Source organism: Bombina bombina, chromosome 4 (assembly GCF_027579735.1).
Source record: "Bombina bombina isolate aBomBom1 chromosome 4, aBomBom1.pri, whole genome shotgun sequence".
NCBI lineage: Eukaryota > Metazoa > Chordata > Amphibia > Anura > Bombinatoridae > Bombina > Bombina bombina.
This window is the reverse complement of record NC_069502.1, coordinates 1,082,807,574-1,082,825,122: the sequence shown is the minus strand read 5'-3', so window position 1 is coordinate 1,082,825,122 and position 17,549 is coordinate 1,082,807,574. Positions and strand designations below refer to the sequence as shown.

General features: G+C 40.6%; 1 protein-coding gene across 1 annotated transcript in view; it reads left to right on the top strand.

Annotated features, from left to right (window-relative positions):
• PRKCE (protein kinase C epsilon) overlaps positions 1 to 17,549 on the top strand; it is a 941,255-nt gene that overhangs the window by 544,823 nt on the left and 378,883 nt on the right. Inside the window, 2 exon segments of the mRNA XM_053712727.1 lie at positions 13,045 to 13,130; positions 16,417 to 16,546. Of these exon segments, the coding sequence (XP_053568702.1) occupies positions 13,045 to 13,130; positions 16,417 to 16,546 (216 nt within the window).

Here is a 17,549-nt window from a genome sequence, read left to right as displayed (position 1 = left end):
GGTCGAACGCCTTTTCAGCGTCTGTAGAGACCAGTATAAGAGGTGTATTCTGGTGCTGCACGTGCGATACGAGTTGTAACACTTTCAGCGTGTTGTCGCGTGCCTCTCTCCCTGGCACGAACCCCACCTGGTCTGGGTGTATCAGCGCGGGGAGAATCTTATTGATTCTGTTGGCTAATACCTTGGCATAGATCTTTACATCCACGTTGAGGAGCGAGATCGGGCGGAAATTCTCTGGCCTATCCGGGGTTTTACCCTGTTTGGGGAGGACAGTGATGTTTGCCTCAAGCATCTGGTCTGTGAATCCTCCCTAAACAGTAGTGTAAGAGGTGTTAGTAAGTGATGTGCAAAGTATTTGTAGTATTTTACCCCTAGTCCATCAGGCCCGGGGCTCTTTCCATTTGGCATACTCTTGATGGCTAGCTTAATTTCGTCAGCTGTTATCGGTCTGTCAAGTTGCTCCGAGTCCTCTTGGGAGAGTGTGGGCAGTTGGATGTCCCTTAAATATGCGTCTATGTGTGATTGTGAGCTTTTGTTAGTGATGTTGTAAAGTGTTTCGTACTATCGTCTGAAAGTCTCAGCTATTTTCTCGCTCTCTTTCTGTGTGTGCCCTGATGCATCTGTTAGCGAGTATATATGCGTGTTTAATTGTTTGCGCTTCAGCGCCTTGGCTAGTGAGGAGCCTATTTTATCATTCATCTCAAAGTATTTTTGTTGTAGCATTGATGCCTTTTTCTGGTATTCTTTGATAAGATAATTATTCAGTTCAGTCTTTACTGTATTTAGGGATTTTAATATTGTGGTAAATGAGGTATTCTTCTTTAACTCAGTTTCCCAGTAACGGATCTGAGATAGGGATGAGTTCAGGTAATTGTCTGTTCTGTTTGGTTTCTGTAGCTTTAAGCCTTATGAACTCACCCCTTACCACACATTTGTGTGCTTCCCATGTCGTGGAGGTGGGTAGGGCTTCTAGTGGGTTTTCGTTAAAGTAGTGCCGTAAGGTTTTGTCAATTGCCAGTTTGTGCAAAGGGTTATCTAGCGTATGGTCGTCAAGTCTCCACATATGAGGTTTTATGGGTACGTCTGGCCATTCTAATGTGCATTGTACGGGGGCGTGGTCTGACCAAGTGATTGGCAGTATGTCGGCGTTGTCTATCAAGGAGAGGCCTAGCTGGTCTGTTATGAGGTAGTCAATTCTGGTGTATACGTGATGTGGATTTGAAAAGAAAGTGTAATCCCGGGTGTCTGGGTGTAATGATCTCCATATGTCGTGTAATTTTAGTGAGCGGAGTTGTAAGTTGACGGTTTTGATTACTCTGTGCGGTATAGTGGTTTTCCCTGTTGAGGTGTCATGGGAAGGGTCCAATGGCAGATTAAAGTCACCTGCCAGAAATAATATGCCTCTTGTGTGTTCCAATATCAGTTTTGTCAGCTGTTTGAATATGGTGTGCTGACCCTGATTTGGCAGATAGACATTGGCTATTGTGATGTAAGAGCTAAACAATGTTCCCACCACTAATAGGTATGATCTGCTGGGGTCCTTAAGAACCTGGGTTGGTTGGAAGGGGATCGTGTTCCTGACGAAGATACCCACCCCGCCTTTCTTTGAGCAGCCCGAGGCTAGGTAGAAGGTGTTGTACCTATGAGTGATGTACCTAGGCTCCCTCCCTTTTTTGAAATGTGTCTCTTGGATACAGATGATATCCCCTCCAGCTTTGTATAACTGTGTGAAAGCGACTGATCTCTTTTCGGGGCTATTAAGCCCTTTTGCGTTAATGGTTATGAATTTAATGGGGCGCGGCTGCATGTTTCTGGAGTTTAGTAGGTCTGGCTGGGCAGCACTAAAATACCTTGGTTGCGTTTTATCTATCTGTTTATGTACGGGCGTACTGGAGGCTGGGCAACGTCTGTCTATTCTATAAGCCCTACTACTTCTGCGTATCTGTGGAATGTGTAGTTTCTAGGTCTCTCCGTCTCTGTGTGCAGTGATAGGGAGAAGGTGGGATGGGAATAGAGGAGGTGGAAGAGGGGGGTGAAAAGGATGAAGAGGGGTAAGGTTACAAACAGTTATGGTATACAAACAGCACGGCTACCCTGCTGTGGGTGCCGATGTTAGACAAGTATATATATCTCTAGAAAACTATAAAAACAGCAATCAATGATAACAGTTAACTAAATAAGTAGGGTAATATCCCCGTCATCAAACCCAGCATTTGAAAAAGTAAACTTAAAGATAACATTATATTATATACGACCTGTTGCCTTGATTCAGGAACTGGCCCCTAACCTGGGCCTTAGGAGCGAGCAGTCCATTAGTTGATGTGGTTCTTCCACATCATCAGCGACAGTCACTAGTGAGGGATGTTTGTGAATGTCCCGTTCAGTGTTGGTTGTAGGTGCGGGTCGCTCCCGGCTCCCTGAAGGGAACCTCGATGCAGGGCCTTCCTTTGTTTGATCCTCTGTCTGGATGTGTATCTGCAGGGCCTCGCAAAAATGAGGTAAGTCATCTTGGGCTTTGTAGATAGCTGTAGTGTTGCCGTTAGTGGGAATGATGCTGACCGGGAACCCCCAGCGGTAGGCGATCTTCCTTTCTCGGAGCACTGTGGTTATATGGTTCAGGTCCCTTCTTTTCTGGAGTGTTGTGGGGCTCAAATCTGTAAAAATCTGGATACGGTTGCCTGCATGTGTAAGTTCTTGTTTTTGCCTTGAGTGTTTTAGGATGTCCTCCTTGTCTGAAATGCAGCAGCTTCAGGATTACGTCCCTGGGGGGTGCTTTAGGTGGAGGCTTTGCCCTGAGGGCTCTGTGTGCTCTCTCAATAGTTACCTCAGGGTCATTTTTGTCACCTTTTAACGTACGGAACAGCGCCTGTAGGCAGCCCTCCAGGGCTCCTGGGTGAATGGATTCTGGGATCCCGCGTACTCTCAGATTATTCCTCCTGCCCCTATTGTCTAAATCCTCTACCTTCTCTAATAAATTGTATATGGTTTCTTCTTGATCATAAAGAAGGCAGGACATATGGTTAATGTCATTGCTAGTTGTATTGTGATTTTCTTCTAGGTTGGTAACTCTCTGCGTCACCTTTGATAGGTCCCTTTTTAGGTCTCCGTACCAACCCTTTACTTCAGTGAGCATTTCTTTGAAATCTTCTTTGGTGCATAAAGATTTGAGGTCTTCTTTAGTGATTGACAGATTAGTGGCAGGAGCAGGATTCACAATCTGGGCACTAGGCTGTGGGCTGGGTGGTGAATGGCTGCACCTTTTGAGTTGTTATGGGCCAGAGATGTGGTTTATGATTCAAGTGTGTTTAAACTGGTGCTTAGGCTGTTTCTCCCTACACACTACAAGGATCTGCTTTCATATGGCCTGCCCTTATAACGGTGCAGCACAGGGGTTTCTTAAAAGTTTTTGCTGCCTTAGGAAAACTGTGCAAGGACACTGTTCCCAGTGTCTATGGCCTTGAGGACAGGAGATTTTACTGCTTATCGACGTGTAGCAGCAGAGAAATGTCGCCCCAGGGTGTGTATAGTATGTGTACTTCGCAGGGACTGTTGTGGGCTGTATGAGATATGCCCCTTATTTCACAGCTTGTCTATTTGCGGTCAGGTTGCCCTGTCTCTCCCCACAGATATCTGTGTTATTCCGGTGAAGTGCTTGGTTGCTTTTGTGTTTTGGGGACATGTTAGTCCTATGTTTGTCTGTTTTCTCTTCTTCCCACTGAGGGAGGAATTTTGCAGCTTGATTGTTAGGACCTGGGTGCAGGCAGGTCCTGTTGGGTTCGGTTCTGTCTTGTGGCTGTTCAGACATGTGGCACCGTTCTGATTGGCTGGTCAGGTTGAGGTGCAGAGTGCTCATGTTATGATTTGTTTTACATTCAACTAAGCATTCTAGAGGACCTGTGGGTCTACAAGGCAGGAAGGATTGTCTCAGTCCTTATAGCCTTCCATTTGGATGACTGGGTCAGTGGAGTTTCCGCTGTGTCATTCTCTCTTGCATCTGGTATTGTCGGACCCTAGAGTTCCTACTCCATGTGGTGGAGAGTTAGAGGGCTTAGCACCTTCTTACTTCCGAGTGAGTGGTTTAGCCTTTTTCCTTTGCGGCTCAAGGATTGTCCTTTGGACTTGGTCCTCAGCAGCTAGTAGTTTGAAGGGTAGTTTGGCTGCCTTGAAGCGGTTGGGTTACAGAATGTAGCCAGCTGCAGCTATTGCATATCGCCTGTGTACTGTCTAGCTGTGTTTCTGAGACTTTTGGTCTTTCTTGTGGATCTCCATGTTAGGTCTCCTTTTAGGGGCCTGTGAGATGCTTGTTCCCTGTTAGGGACACTGGGCATGGTCTCCTTGGGTTTGCTTGGGGTTCCTCTCAGAACTGGGGTTGGTTTGTGCCCTTTTCTCCCTGTTTGTACCCTTTTCTTCCGTTTATATGGAGGTGATGTGGAGACCAGCCTTTGCTCGAGTGTTTTTGACCTCAAGGTATCCCTTTGCCATTATTGTCCTGAGGCTGTTGGTGAGTCTAGAAGCTCTAACGTCGTTTTACGACTTTTACTGCCTTGTATCCTTAGGATGGGACTTGCGAGTTTTTCTAGTTATCCATGTTGATCTGGATTTTGCATTAGTATTCCCTGTGGTTTGGGTTGTTATTCAGACGGGGTGTTAAGTTTGCGGGTATTGTTTGTCTAAACAATTGGGGGTTCGGACCTGTTCTCCCTGGGACTTCCGGTTGCTGAGTTTCATTCAGCACTTTCCCATGTGGATCCCTTTGGTGGTTGTTACCGGACCTATAGGCTCCAGGGTTGATTCGGGGTTCCCCAGTTCCTGGAAACTTGGGCTATGTCCTTTTACTCAGATTAATTACTTGACCTGGTCTTATTGGCCAGGTTTTCTATTTGTTTTGCACCTTAGGCGGTTTCCGTTGGTCAGCTTGCTGTAGTATCCATTGAATTCACTGCTCTGCAGGTGAATGGACTTGCAGTGTCACTGCTGCTACTATTGCACATTGGTTGCGTGTTAGCAGGATAGTTTTTAGGGGAATCACTTTCTCAGGGCCTCTGAGGTGGGGATTGATCTCTGCTTTAACCCGTGGCTTTGGGAAGGTGCTGTCTTTTAGCCCTTTTCCCTTCTTGGGTGAGATCTTAGTCTCCTTTTTATGGAGATGTGGTCCCTTTCTTAAGGCTTCTCCTGGATCAACAGATGGGACCTGTGAGCTTCCCTAGCACAGAGGGATATTCTCTCTGGGTTGTTACGTTCCATTTGGAGACTTGTTGGCTCTGTGTCAAGACTTTGTTGGACCTTTTTGCTAGATTTTCTGGGTCTACGGTCCTGTTGTCTGTTCTAAGGAGTCAGGTTGCACCTGTGCCCTGTTGGATTGGCTGTGGCCATTCTTCCACTCGTTTTGAGCTGGTTTTGGGGTTCTTCTGTTCCCCTGTTTCAGACCTGCCGTTACTGGACTGGCCCGGCTGGGAGTGGGTTCTGAGAGATGTTGTCATCTCTTGGATCTAGGTGGGCATAGTAGCTAGCTAGCTCCCTAAGCTTACATGCAGAGGGTCTAGGATTGCTCCACCTCGGGTTCTGGGTGTCACTTCTATTTCTTGAGGGACCTCGTGCAGGTTATGATTCCCCCTTTTCTTGGAAGACCTGTGGGTAGGTCTGGCGGCTTGGATTGCCTAGAGTGTGCCCTCTGTCCGTGAGATGTCTTTTGCAATCTGTTCTTTTGCTGGCCGCTTTTGCTCTCAGCAGGTATTCTCTGTGTAATCCTGAGGATGGCGGCGTGTTCTTGACTCATGGTTTTTCATCTGGGTCTGTTACACATATTTTTTTTGGAATACTTCTGTATTCCAAGTTCGGACTATGTGAGGACTCCGTCTTCTGTTGTCTTTTGGTGCTTTTGCACGATGTTTGAGAGAAAGTTTTCTCTGTTTCTATGCCCGGTCCTATACCTCCGGTTTCTCTTGGTCTAGGCATAGTCTCCCCTTGTCTGTCAGGACCCATTTGGGCCCTTGTGAGCTGGGCTTGCTCTGGGGGGTTTCCTTTATGGATTTGTGACCTTTCAGTTTTTTTCTTTCAGTTCTCCTGATCCTATCCCTTTGGGAGTTTAGGCTGGTGTTCCCATCTTTTCGTGAAGGGTGAGTGGTGAGGGACTGACTGTTGGGCGACGGTGTCTCCTGAGGGTCTGTTGGCTCAGTTGAGTCCGATTTTGCGGTCTCTAGCTAGACTCTGGACTACCTGCGGGTCAGTGTCCTTTTTTTGTGGGCTGTGGTTTCATGCTTGGTGCTCTCAGAATGGGCCACCTAATGTACTCTCCCGTCTTGGCATTCAGTGTCCTCTATAGCTTGGGTATTGTTTTCCCAAAAGTAATGAATGCAGATCTTTCCATTTACGAAGAAAAACATAAATTATGCTTACCTGATAATTTTCTTTTCTTCTGATGGAAAGAGTCCACAGGTCCCCACCCATAAATTTTTATGTGGGGCGTCTTTATTTTATTCTTCTGGCACCTTTCACCCTGATATTTCTTCTACTGTTCCTTGTTCCTCGGCAGAATTACTGGGGGGTGAGGGGAGTGGGAGGAGTATTTAAGCCTTTGGCTGGGGTGTCTTTGCCTCCTCCTGGTGGCCAGGGTCTTATTTCCAAAAGTAATGAATGCAGCTGTGGACTCTTTCCATCAGAAGAAAAGAAAATTATCAGGTAAGCATAATTTATGTTTTTTATTATGTGTTATGCTTATACGACTTCTTGTCATTTCTCAAAACGCATGAATAACGTAGTCTTTTCCACAGATTTCTACTAGCCCTAGCTCCTTAACAGTGGAATCTCAAACTCAACTTTTTTTTTACCGCAGAATGCTACCATAGAGGACTTCTAATTTCAGGTTCCTATCTGGACCCCCTCAAGAGACAATTAACCAAAAAGTTAAGGGAAATGTTAAACAATTGCACTTTCTTGCTACCATAGTTTCAAACCAGGAATGTCTGCATGCACACTATACGTACCTAGGTACGCCCTAAAAATATTGGGGCTGAGACTCGAACCCTTTCCATTATAAATTGACCGTAAAAGTGGAACATCAGCAATCTTGATCATTACATTAGGACTGAAAGGGCCAGTGTAGATAGCTAACAAGTTTCTATAGATATAAAGTAAATGCTGTAAATATAGAAATTAGACATATTAAACATTTGCAAACAGAATACAAATAAAATTTACCTTGCTATTTCCTGCTCCTGTTTTTATTACTGACCCCCTGTGTACAAGGCAAACAGTAGATTTTATGTTAATCTCTACCTGCAACATGTACATGACTTTAAATAAATAAAACTTAGAGATCAGACAGTGAGAGACACCTTTTATGGCATTAGCATATTCTAGTATGTACTGTGGAAGGAACTACAACAATCAGAATCAATATATTTTGTGACGCGTCGATCACTTTTAACACCCACTACAGTATGGACCCAGAAGATCAAGAGTTTCTTGAATTTCACCCTCAAATCTACAAGTACATACAAAGGTAATTCATTGAAAAACAAAACAAAACACAGGGCCTGATGATCCAAAGCTCTCCTCTCAAGTGAGACAATCTAAAATGATCCTCTAGCACTGCAAGATTCCTAGTGAAATTCTTAAGACAGATTTTCCTATACTTCTCCAAGGGGCATTCCCTGCATTTCTGTATGTAAAGAAGAGACAAGCCAGTGCAATACAGCACTGCATGGCATGACAGTTCTCCTGCATTTACACTTTGTGCTTTGTATTCTATATCACTTTACACTTCAGATTAAATTGTATTACATTTAAACTTTGCACTTTCAAAAAAACATTGCACGTTACATTTAAAATAAAACTGAAAAATTGTCAGATCAATTTTCCAGACAGCTTCATTATGTACATTACTTTTTATGGGCTAGATAATCAAACATTCTCTAGTTTGGAGAGGTAATATATATTGTAGACTTCAAAGGGGCTGACCTCCCTTTTTTAAGAAAAAGCGGTGGAACCTAGAATTCTGAGAAAGATGAAAGATGCCTTATGAGTTTTGCGTTATGAGCGGCTCGGTACTAACTTGCAAGTTATTTCCACCGCTCACCTCCCTATAGCGCTGCTATTACAGGTTTTCAAAAACCCGGCATTAGCAGGCAATATGGCAGTGTTGAGCTCCATACCGCACCCAAATACCAGCGCTACTTTGAGCTGGTTTTACGTGCACGATTTCCCCATAGACATCAATGCTGATGTCTATGGGGCTGAAAAAAAAGCCTAACACCTGCAAAAAAGGAGCGTAAAGCTCCGTAAAGGCAGCCCCATTGATTCCTATGGGGAAAGAAAATGTATGTTTACACCTAACACCCTAACATAAACCCTGAGTCTAAACACCCCTAATCTGCCGCCCCGACATCGCCGACACCTACATTACACTTATAAACCCCTAATCTGCCGCCCCCGACATCGCCGCCACCTACCTACACTTATTAACCCCTAATCTGCCGCCCCAATGTCACCGCCACCTACCTACACTTATTAACCCCTAATCTGCTGCCCCCAATGTCGTCGCTACCTACATTACACTTATTAACCCCTAATCTGCAGCCCCCAATGACGCCGCCACTATACTAAAGTTATTATCCCTTAAACCTAACCCTAAGTCTAACCCTAACCCTAACTTTAACATAATTAAAATAAATCTAAATAAAAATTACAATTAATACCTAAATAATTCCTATTTAAAACTAAATACTTACCTATAAAATAAACCCTTAGCTAGCTACAATATAACTAATAGTTACATTGTAGCTATCTTAGGTTTAATTGTTATTTCACAGCTAAGTTTGTATTTATTTTAACTAGGTAGACTAGTTACTAAATAGTTATTAACTATTTACTAGCTACCTAAATAAATACAAATTTACCTGTAAAATAAAACCTAACCTGAGTTACACTAACACCTAACATTACACTAAAATTAAATAAATTACATTAATTAAATACAATTAACTAAATTACAACAAGAAAACCCCACTAAATTACACAAAATAAAAAAGAAATGATCAAATATTTAAACTAATTACACCTAATCTAATAGCCCTATCAAAATAAAAAAGCCCCCCCGAAATAAAAAAAACCCTAGCCTAAACTAAACTGCCAATAGCCCTTAAAAGGGCATTTTGCAGAGCATTGCCCCAAAGACATCAGCTCTTTTACCTGAAAAACAAATACAAACACCCCCCAACAGTAAAACTGACCACCCACACAACCAAACCCCCCAAATAAAACCCTATCTAAAAAACCTAAGCTCCCCATTGCCCTGAAAAGGGCATTTGGATGGGCATTGCCCTTAAAAGGGCATTTAGCTCTTTTTCTGTGCCCAAAGTCCCTAATCTTAAAATAAAACCCACCCAATAAACCCTTAAAAAAACCTAACACTAACCCCCAAAGATCCATTTACAGTTTTTGAAGACCGGACATCCATCCTCATCAACAGGTAGAAGTCTTCATCCAAGCGGGCAGAAGTCCTCAACAAAGCAGGGAGAAGTCTTCATCCAAGCGACAAGAAGTTGTCCTCCAGACGGGCAGAAGTCTTCATCCAGGCGGCATCCTTCCGACGCGGAGTGGCTCCATCTTCAAAACATCCAGCGCGAAGCATCCTCTTCATATGGTCCCAGTCGTACACTGAATGTTCCTTTAAATTATGTCATCCAAGATGGCGTCCCTTGAATTCCGATTGGCTGATAGAATTCTATCAGCCAATTGGAATTAAAGGTGAAAAAATTCTATTGGCTGATGCAATCAGCCAATAGGATTGAGCTTCAATCCTATTGGCTGATCCAATCAGCCAATAGGATTAAGCTCGCATTCTATTGGCTGTTCGGAGCAGCAGATTAGGGGTTAATAAATTTATTTTAGTGTTTGCAAAGTGGGAGGGCCTCGTTTTAGGGGTTAATAGGTAGTTTATGGGTGTTAGTGTACTTTGTAACACTTTAGTTATGAGTTTTATGCTACAGATTTGTAACGTAAAACCCATAACTACTGGCTTTCAGTTTACGGTACGGATCTTGATGGTATAGGCTGTACCGCTCACTTTTTGGCCGGACAGGCAAACTCGTAATACCGGCGCTATGGAAGTCCTATTGAAAAATGACTTTTTGAAAGGTACGGTAGTTACCTTGCGTTACGGCCAAAAAAGTGTGCGGTTCAGATATACCTGCAAGACTTGTAATACCAGCGGTAGTGAAAAAGCAGCATTATGAGGCTTTTTCACTCATAACGCAAAACTCGTAATCTAGCCGATAGAAAGTAAAATTCTGAGGTATACAAAATTTCATGTGGGAGAGAGAAGGTAACTGGAGAACCCCTGAAGCTAATATAAAGGCTCAGTTTGCATCAAATACAAATTAAACAGAAATGTTTTCACTTCAATTTAAATTGCTTTTGTCTATATTTTAGTATATACTACTTTTCTGTTCTTAGTTAAACTAAGTGCATTGTGAATTTTGAGCAAACTTCACCTGCATACAGTTGGCGAGATAAATGAGTGAGAACAGCTTCAAACATACACTGAGAACATTCCTTTTCAGCCCAGGGATCTACACGGTCCCTCCCACTTTCTAAAACTGTCAGTTTTAGTTTACAATGGCGCAAATACAAAAGTGCAATGTCATTTGTAAAAAAATACAAAAAAATATACAAAGTATGATCCTAATTTGTTAGAGTAACAAAGAAACATTTAAAACGTAGGGTTAGATTACAAGTGGAGTGCTAATGTTAGCTCTCATGCGGTATTGAAATACAAAGTATAGGGGTTGTTATCTCACCACAGTGCATTTGAGAGTCTTGTGAAGAGTAAGTTATGGGTTTTTAATTAGTTTGTAAGGACTTCAGGTTAGAAAACCCCATGGAAATCCATGATAGGAACTTTGCACGCAAATTCAATCATTTTGAATGGTGGTCATTCAAAGCCAAATTCACAGTGAATAATGCTGGGTCTCCATCTGGAATATGGAAGCAATGGAAGATACAATTTTTCAATATGGATCTACACTGATGTCATTATTGTCTCTTGTATGGATTTAGATTTTTTGTGTGTGCATTTTCATGTTATAATGACTATTATATTTGTATGTTTAAGTCCCCTATAAAGAATAAATACACAATCTGTAGACATCATGTCCCTAATTTTCTACTAATGTTTAGTTACTTGAGAAATTATTGAAAGCTGCACTATTATTTTAACTGACAGTCCAATCAGAAAGTGAAGTTTTCAGCGATTATTGTATTACTCTGGTGTTAATGTATGTTTAGATAAGTCCAACCTGCTCGCCATGAAGTCATCACTTCTCAGCTGTCGTAGGATGAGAATGTGGTGGAAAATGTAACGGCGTGCCAGGTTTTGTTTCTCATGCTCCCTCTTGGGCATCTAATCTCCACCCTGTCTGCTCTTTTTGTGCCCTTAACTTTCTATGTATGTGATTGGTATCCTTGTAAAAGAGAAAAACTGCCAACCAGAGACAATTCCTTGGCAGTAGATTTTCATGTCTTGGCTGGATAATACATCAATTAGTGTATTGCTTTTAAAAAATAATAAAATAAAAAAAATGAATTACCCATTGAACTTTAAGCATATTTTTTCATCTAAATGTATTATGTTTTCATTTACGGATATAAAAAATATACATTTATATAAAGACAATAATCTGTATATACATTCCGTCACAAACTCAATACCCAGAATGCAATTAGTCTGTAGGTAGGTTCAGTTCAAATATATAGAGCAATGTGATGGTTGTGAACTGTGTGCTCACAAGCTAATCTTGTGTTTTTAAGGAACATTAAAGGGACATTAAAGATCTATATGCTCTCATTTGTTAGATCATGTGATCTTTTGCATTGCTCATTGTAGATAACTATCTGTTTACCTCAGCCTCCAGCAAGGGGTTAAACAGCACATAGATAAAGAAAGTCACATATAGGAGCCACAATTCACACAATCATTTCTGCTTGGGAAATGATTGCTGCTCTTGGGTGGAACTTTACCTTTGTGTTGTTTAACAACTTTTCAGGTCAGTAATGCAAAAAATAGATACCAATGTGTATTTTTTGTTTAAGAATATCTATGTAAATGGACATTATACACCAATTTTCAAATAGACACTACTATAAAGAAGGAAATGAACTGATCTAAAAATCCAGTGTAAAACCTTTTAAAAACTTACTTAGAAGCTCCCAGTTTAGCACTGGTGATGAAGTTAGACTGGGACACCCACTGAAAGGGGCTGAGAAAGGAGGAAGTGCAGACTCTCCCCTCCTCTGCATAAATACCCATTACACAAACAGGAGCAAGCCAGAATCGGTAGACTTGGGTCTACAGCTGATACTTTGGGGCTTGGTTAGGAGTCTGAAAATAAGCAGAATGTTATAAAAAAAATAAGCAAAACTATACATTGTTACAAAAATACTCCCAGATGGGCTATATAAATGAATCAACAAAACATTTTTGCAAAAAACAATTCTAGTATGCAGTGTCCCTTTAAAGTGTTTTTTTGCATCTTAAAGAAGGTATTTGAATAGTATCACAGTTTTTGCATGTTCCTGATCTGAATAAAACAACATTTTGTCGCAATGCTTGAAGACACGTCGCCAAACACCAATTGCTGTAAAGGTTGTCATTAACAACCATTATTCACAAACGTATCTGTTAGTTAGTTAATATTAATTTAAAAAGACATTTGCTCATCCTTACTCATAATCCATTGATGGACAATGCTCTATCTGCTAATACCACTAATGAACTAAAATTGAATGTGTCTAAAGTTTCTAATGTATATGGAGTCCATATGGGTTTTGTGTCCTTAAAAATACTGTTCAGTGTTCAGATTTTTTTTCTTATGTAATATAAATATTCAGCACAAATACAATATGAATGTTTAAGAATCTTGCATAAAGTGGAGCATATCTTTGGGGAATGATACGTACAGGCATTCTAGGCTCATTAATGTAAATGCTTAGTATGAAGTTACTTGGAATGCAAAAAATATTCATCCTTTCATCTTTTGTTTACAGTTTGCACTTGCGTAGTTCACAAGAGATGCCATGAACTAATAATAACAAAGTGTGCTGGTTTAAAGAAACAGGAAGCCCATGATGAGGTAAATATTTACATTCCAAAAACTGGGCCTGTGTACTGGCACACCCTTCCCCTCACCTAGCCAATATAAGTTGTGCCATGGTAGCCCTGTATGGATTCTATTATAAAGGTATTCTATATTATCTGAGCTTATAGACAATTGTCTCATTGTTTATAAATCGGAGGACAAATAAAAATAAAAATTTATGAGGGGAAATAATTATTTAAAGGGAAATTATGATGCAAAAAGTGAAACATTCTTATTTGTTAGAGCATGCTATTTTTTAATTACTGACCTAGCTATGGCCTAGTTTTTATTGCTGTTGCTGTTATGTGGAAAGTGGTGCCGTTGATGGTGTGGGAGGGTCAGAAGGGAGGCAGGTAGGCAGCCTATCGCCGGAAGGGGGCAGGAGAGAGAGGTAGGTGGCGGGATCTCTAAACTGCAGAAAACTTTTTGAAGGGAGGGATCCTCTACCCTATGGAAGAGGGCCCTAAAGCATGATTGATTGGACCGGGGAGGTGGGGAGGGGTGCACTATACTTATCATGATTCTGGCCTCTTTAACAGGATGGAGCCCAATAGCAGGGTTAGCAGGAAACTGGGCAGATTGCGTAGCAATAGACTGAAGACTCAAATGTATTCAACTGTCCTGTTTTATTTGGAGAAAGCTAGACAGGCAAATACGAAGTAATGTCTAGAAATAGTTGATATTGGTAAACAGGTACAAGCAAGAGTTAACTGAAGAAAACTGTACAGAACCAGTATAGCTGATGTTCAGGTGCAAGTTCAGGCAGAAAAGAGCCAAGTACTGGAAGGCCCACTTCTGCCCAAGGACAGTAGTGCCCACTTCTAGGCTAATCAAAGGAAATGCCAGCTCCTGGGCAAAATGAAGGGAATGCCCTCTTCTGGGCTAAGTAAAGGAAATGCTTCTCTTGGTCTACGTGACATGAATGTACACTTCTGAATACAAGGTGCTAAATACAAGCTGCAAACAGCAGCAAAGGCAGTGTTGAAGACAGGACAAAAAAAATGGCACAGCAGGCAGTAAGGTACTGGAGCTAGAAAACTGTAACGGAAAAGTCCAAGCAATAATACTAATTGTACCACATACAGAGGCAAGGTGCAAAGGAAGGCAGCAACAATCCAAACTTAGGCAATGCAGGAAGTCTAGCAACAAACAGGAAGCAGGAACACAAAAGACTCCAATGCCAAAGCAAGGAGTGAAGGCATCAGAGAGCACTTCCCTGACTGGCTAGCATCCAGAGGGGGTGGAGCTGATATTATTCTTCCACAAACTCATGCAAATAAACATCTTCTAGTGGCACAAACAGAGCAAGTCAGATTCTGAACCTGGAGACTATCCCAGGTAGGGCACAGTGAGGGAAGTCACCAGCAGCATCCCTGCCATGCAGCTTGTATTTTAGCACAAACAGAGCTTATGGGATCCTGACAGTAGCTGATGGGATCCTGACAACATTACAGAAATATTGTGTAATTAATTAATTAATTAATACAAACAAAATAATAAACATGTTTAAACTGGGTACCAGTAGGTACTGGGTGCCAGTACCTAAGATGGCAGAGACCATTAGGAGTGGGGAGGGATAGAGAAGTGTTTGGGAGGGATCAGGGAGGTGGGAGGGTAAAGGTAGGTCCTACACTGCAGAAAATAAAAAAATAAAACATAATTTAAAAAAATAAGCCCTAAAACTTCATACTGGCAGACTGCCTGGCAGTGCCTAAGATGGTGCTGAAGAATGTGGGTGGGTGGTAGAAAGTTGATTTGGAGGGATCAGAGAGGTTGTATGTTTCAGGTGGGAGAGTCATACCTACATTATAATACTATTACCCTTACCAGCTAACTAATTAACCCCGTCGCTGCTGGGAATTTCAGAAGCGTGGTGTGCAGCTACAATTAGCAGCCTTCTAATTACTGAAAAACAATCTGAAAGCCACGCATGTCTGCTATTTCTGAACAAAGAGGATCCCAGAGAAGCGTTTACAATCTTTTGTCTTATGACTGCACTAGTTGTGTGTAAATAATTTCAGTGCGAACCCCAAAATTTGTGAAAAAGTAATTTTTTTTAAATATGGTTGCATTTGGGGGTAAAACAGTGACATCTACCACAATGGGCCTAGATCAATACCTTGTAGTGTCTACTAAATAAATATAGTTTTGATAGGTAAATTTAAAAAAATGGAGTGATAGCAAAAATGCTTAGTTTTTCGCTAAAACTCCTGGCCCTGGTGGTGTTAAAGTCTATAGAGGTGTTTTATTTTACCACTAGTTTACACAGTTTACATTAAATGGAAATTAGGGCTTAGTTTTTAGCCATAAGAAAAGTGAAAGCTGGTGAAGGCTATCTGCATGTTGCCAACGTCAGTGCAACTGCTACTTCCTGCTTTCAGCTCAAGAGCTGGACATTACCTATGTGTTTAAACCTTTGAAGACATAGGAGTTGATCACAATCCTTTAGAAAAGCTTATCAAATGATTTAGCTACAAAAATATCTATAGATAAACTTTAATTGTGAATTTCTAGAAAAAAATAATTAGACAAACTTTTCTAAAGGATTGTGACCCCATAGTAAGTTAAGGTCCGGGGGAAATTTTTTTTTTTTCTTTTATCAGAAAATCCTTTTAAGAATGTTCTCCCTACATTATATATTACTTGTTATAAAAAAGGGACCTATTCTTTAGCAAATATAATAATTCTTCTATATACAACAAAAGTTGTTAGCCTGCGAAACTGGAAATGAGTCACAATGCAGCCCCCCCCCCCCCCAAGTTATCTTTCCACAAACCAGAAATAGGTGATGACTTTAGTAAAACAGTAGAGAGTCTTTTTTCATTGTTGTTTTATAGGAATTAGTTCAGTTTAAAGGGACACTGAACCCACATTTTTTCTTTTGTGATTCAGATAGAGCATGCAATTTTAAGCAACTTTCTAATTTACTTCTATTATCAAATTTCCTTCATTCTCTTGGTATGTTTATTTGAAAAGCAAGAATGTAAGTTTAGATGCCGGTCCATTTTTGGTGAACAACCTGGGTTGTCCTTGCTGATTGGATAGCACCAATAAACAAGTGCTGTCCATGGTGCTGAACCAAAAATGTGCTGGCTCTTTAGCTTAGATGCCTTCTTTTTCAAATGAAGATAGCAAGAGAACTAAGAAAAATTGATCATAGGAGTAAATTAGAAAGTTGCTTAAAATTGCATGCTCTATCTGAATCATGAAAGAAAAAAATTGGGTTCAGTGTCCCTTTAATTACTTTAAGAAATGACTCGATGTGCTTTTATTTTGTCAGGTGGGTTCCCAGCGTTTCAGTGTTAATATGCCTCACAAGTTCAGCATCCATAACTACAAAGTACCCACATTTTGTGACCACTGTGGTTCTTTACTCTGGGGCCTCATGAGGCAAGGTTTACAATGCAAAGGTAAGTCAAAAAGTATATAAAAAATGTTTCCGAAAAAATGAATATTTCATACTTTAAAGTAATTAAGGATAAAATATTAGTACACAAGTCTATATACTCTGACAGTGGTTTTAGAATCTTCTGTTATATATCAGAAAAATATTTAGGTTTTGTACTCGGCTAATTGATTGGCCATTTTAAATATATTTAATTATACCTGTATTATCTTTTTTTCTGAGAAAAACAGAAAATATAATTAGAAGGCATATCCTTTAACATACTATATTTATGCTCAGTATTTACAATTTTCCAGGTGAACCTTCAGGTTTGGTTGCCCCAAAGCTTTGTTGAAAATTTATAAATACATATTTAACATATGATCTTACAATATGAACTTTCTCTGTGCATTTTGATTGGCTTCCATGACCACCCTTTTTATTTCAGCAAATTGATTAGCTGCTTACTTGAAATGGATGGATGTTTTGACAAATCAAAATAACTAATACTGGCCTAATTGTCTTGTTCAAATATGAATTTTAAAAGAAAAATTATATTAAAAAATAAATAAATAAAACAAACAAAATCTTGAAATTAATGGTCCACTGTTGAGTCATAAAAAAAAACATTCTACATTAGAATGCTTGGTTGTATTGGTTATTTGCAGCAGAGTTCGCTAGTTTGGCCTCATCTTGTGTATTGTTTACATTTCTGGAGGTCATATCTCTAGAACGATATAAACCGTATTGAATCTGTTCAAAGGAGGGCTACTTAAATGGCACATGGCCTAAAAAATTAAACTTCCCAGTAACGGCTCCATGACCTAAATATGTATAGCTAAGAGGAGAGAATGGAAAGAGATTATATGATAGTAACGTTTAAGTAAATTAAGGGGCAAAGCAATGCCAAAGCTGTGTGTTTTTCACAAACAAATAAATAAATAAACCAATTCCAGTACAAGGGGTCATGATCTCAAGCTGAAGGATAGTAGGTTCATGAATAATTTGCCAAAGAACTTCTTCCCAGA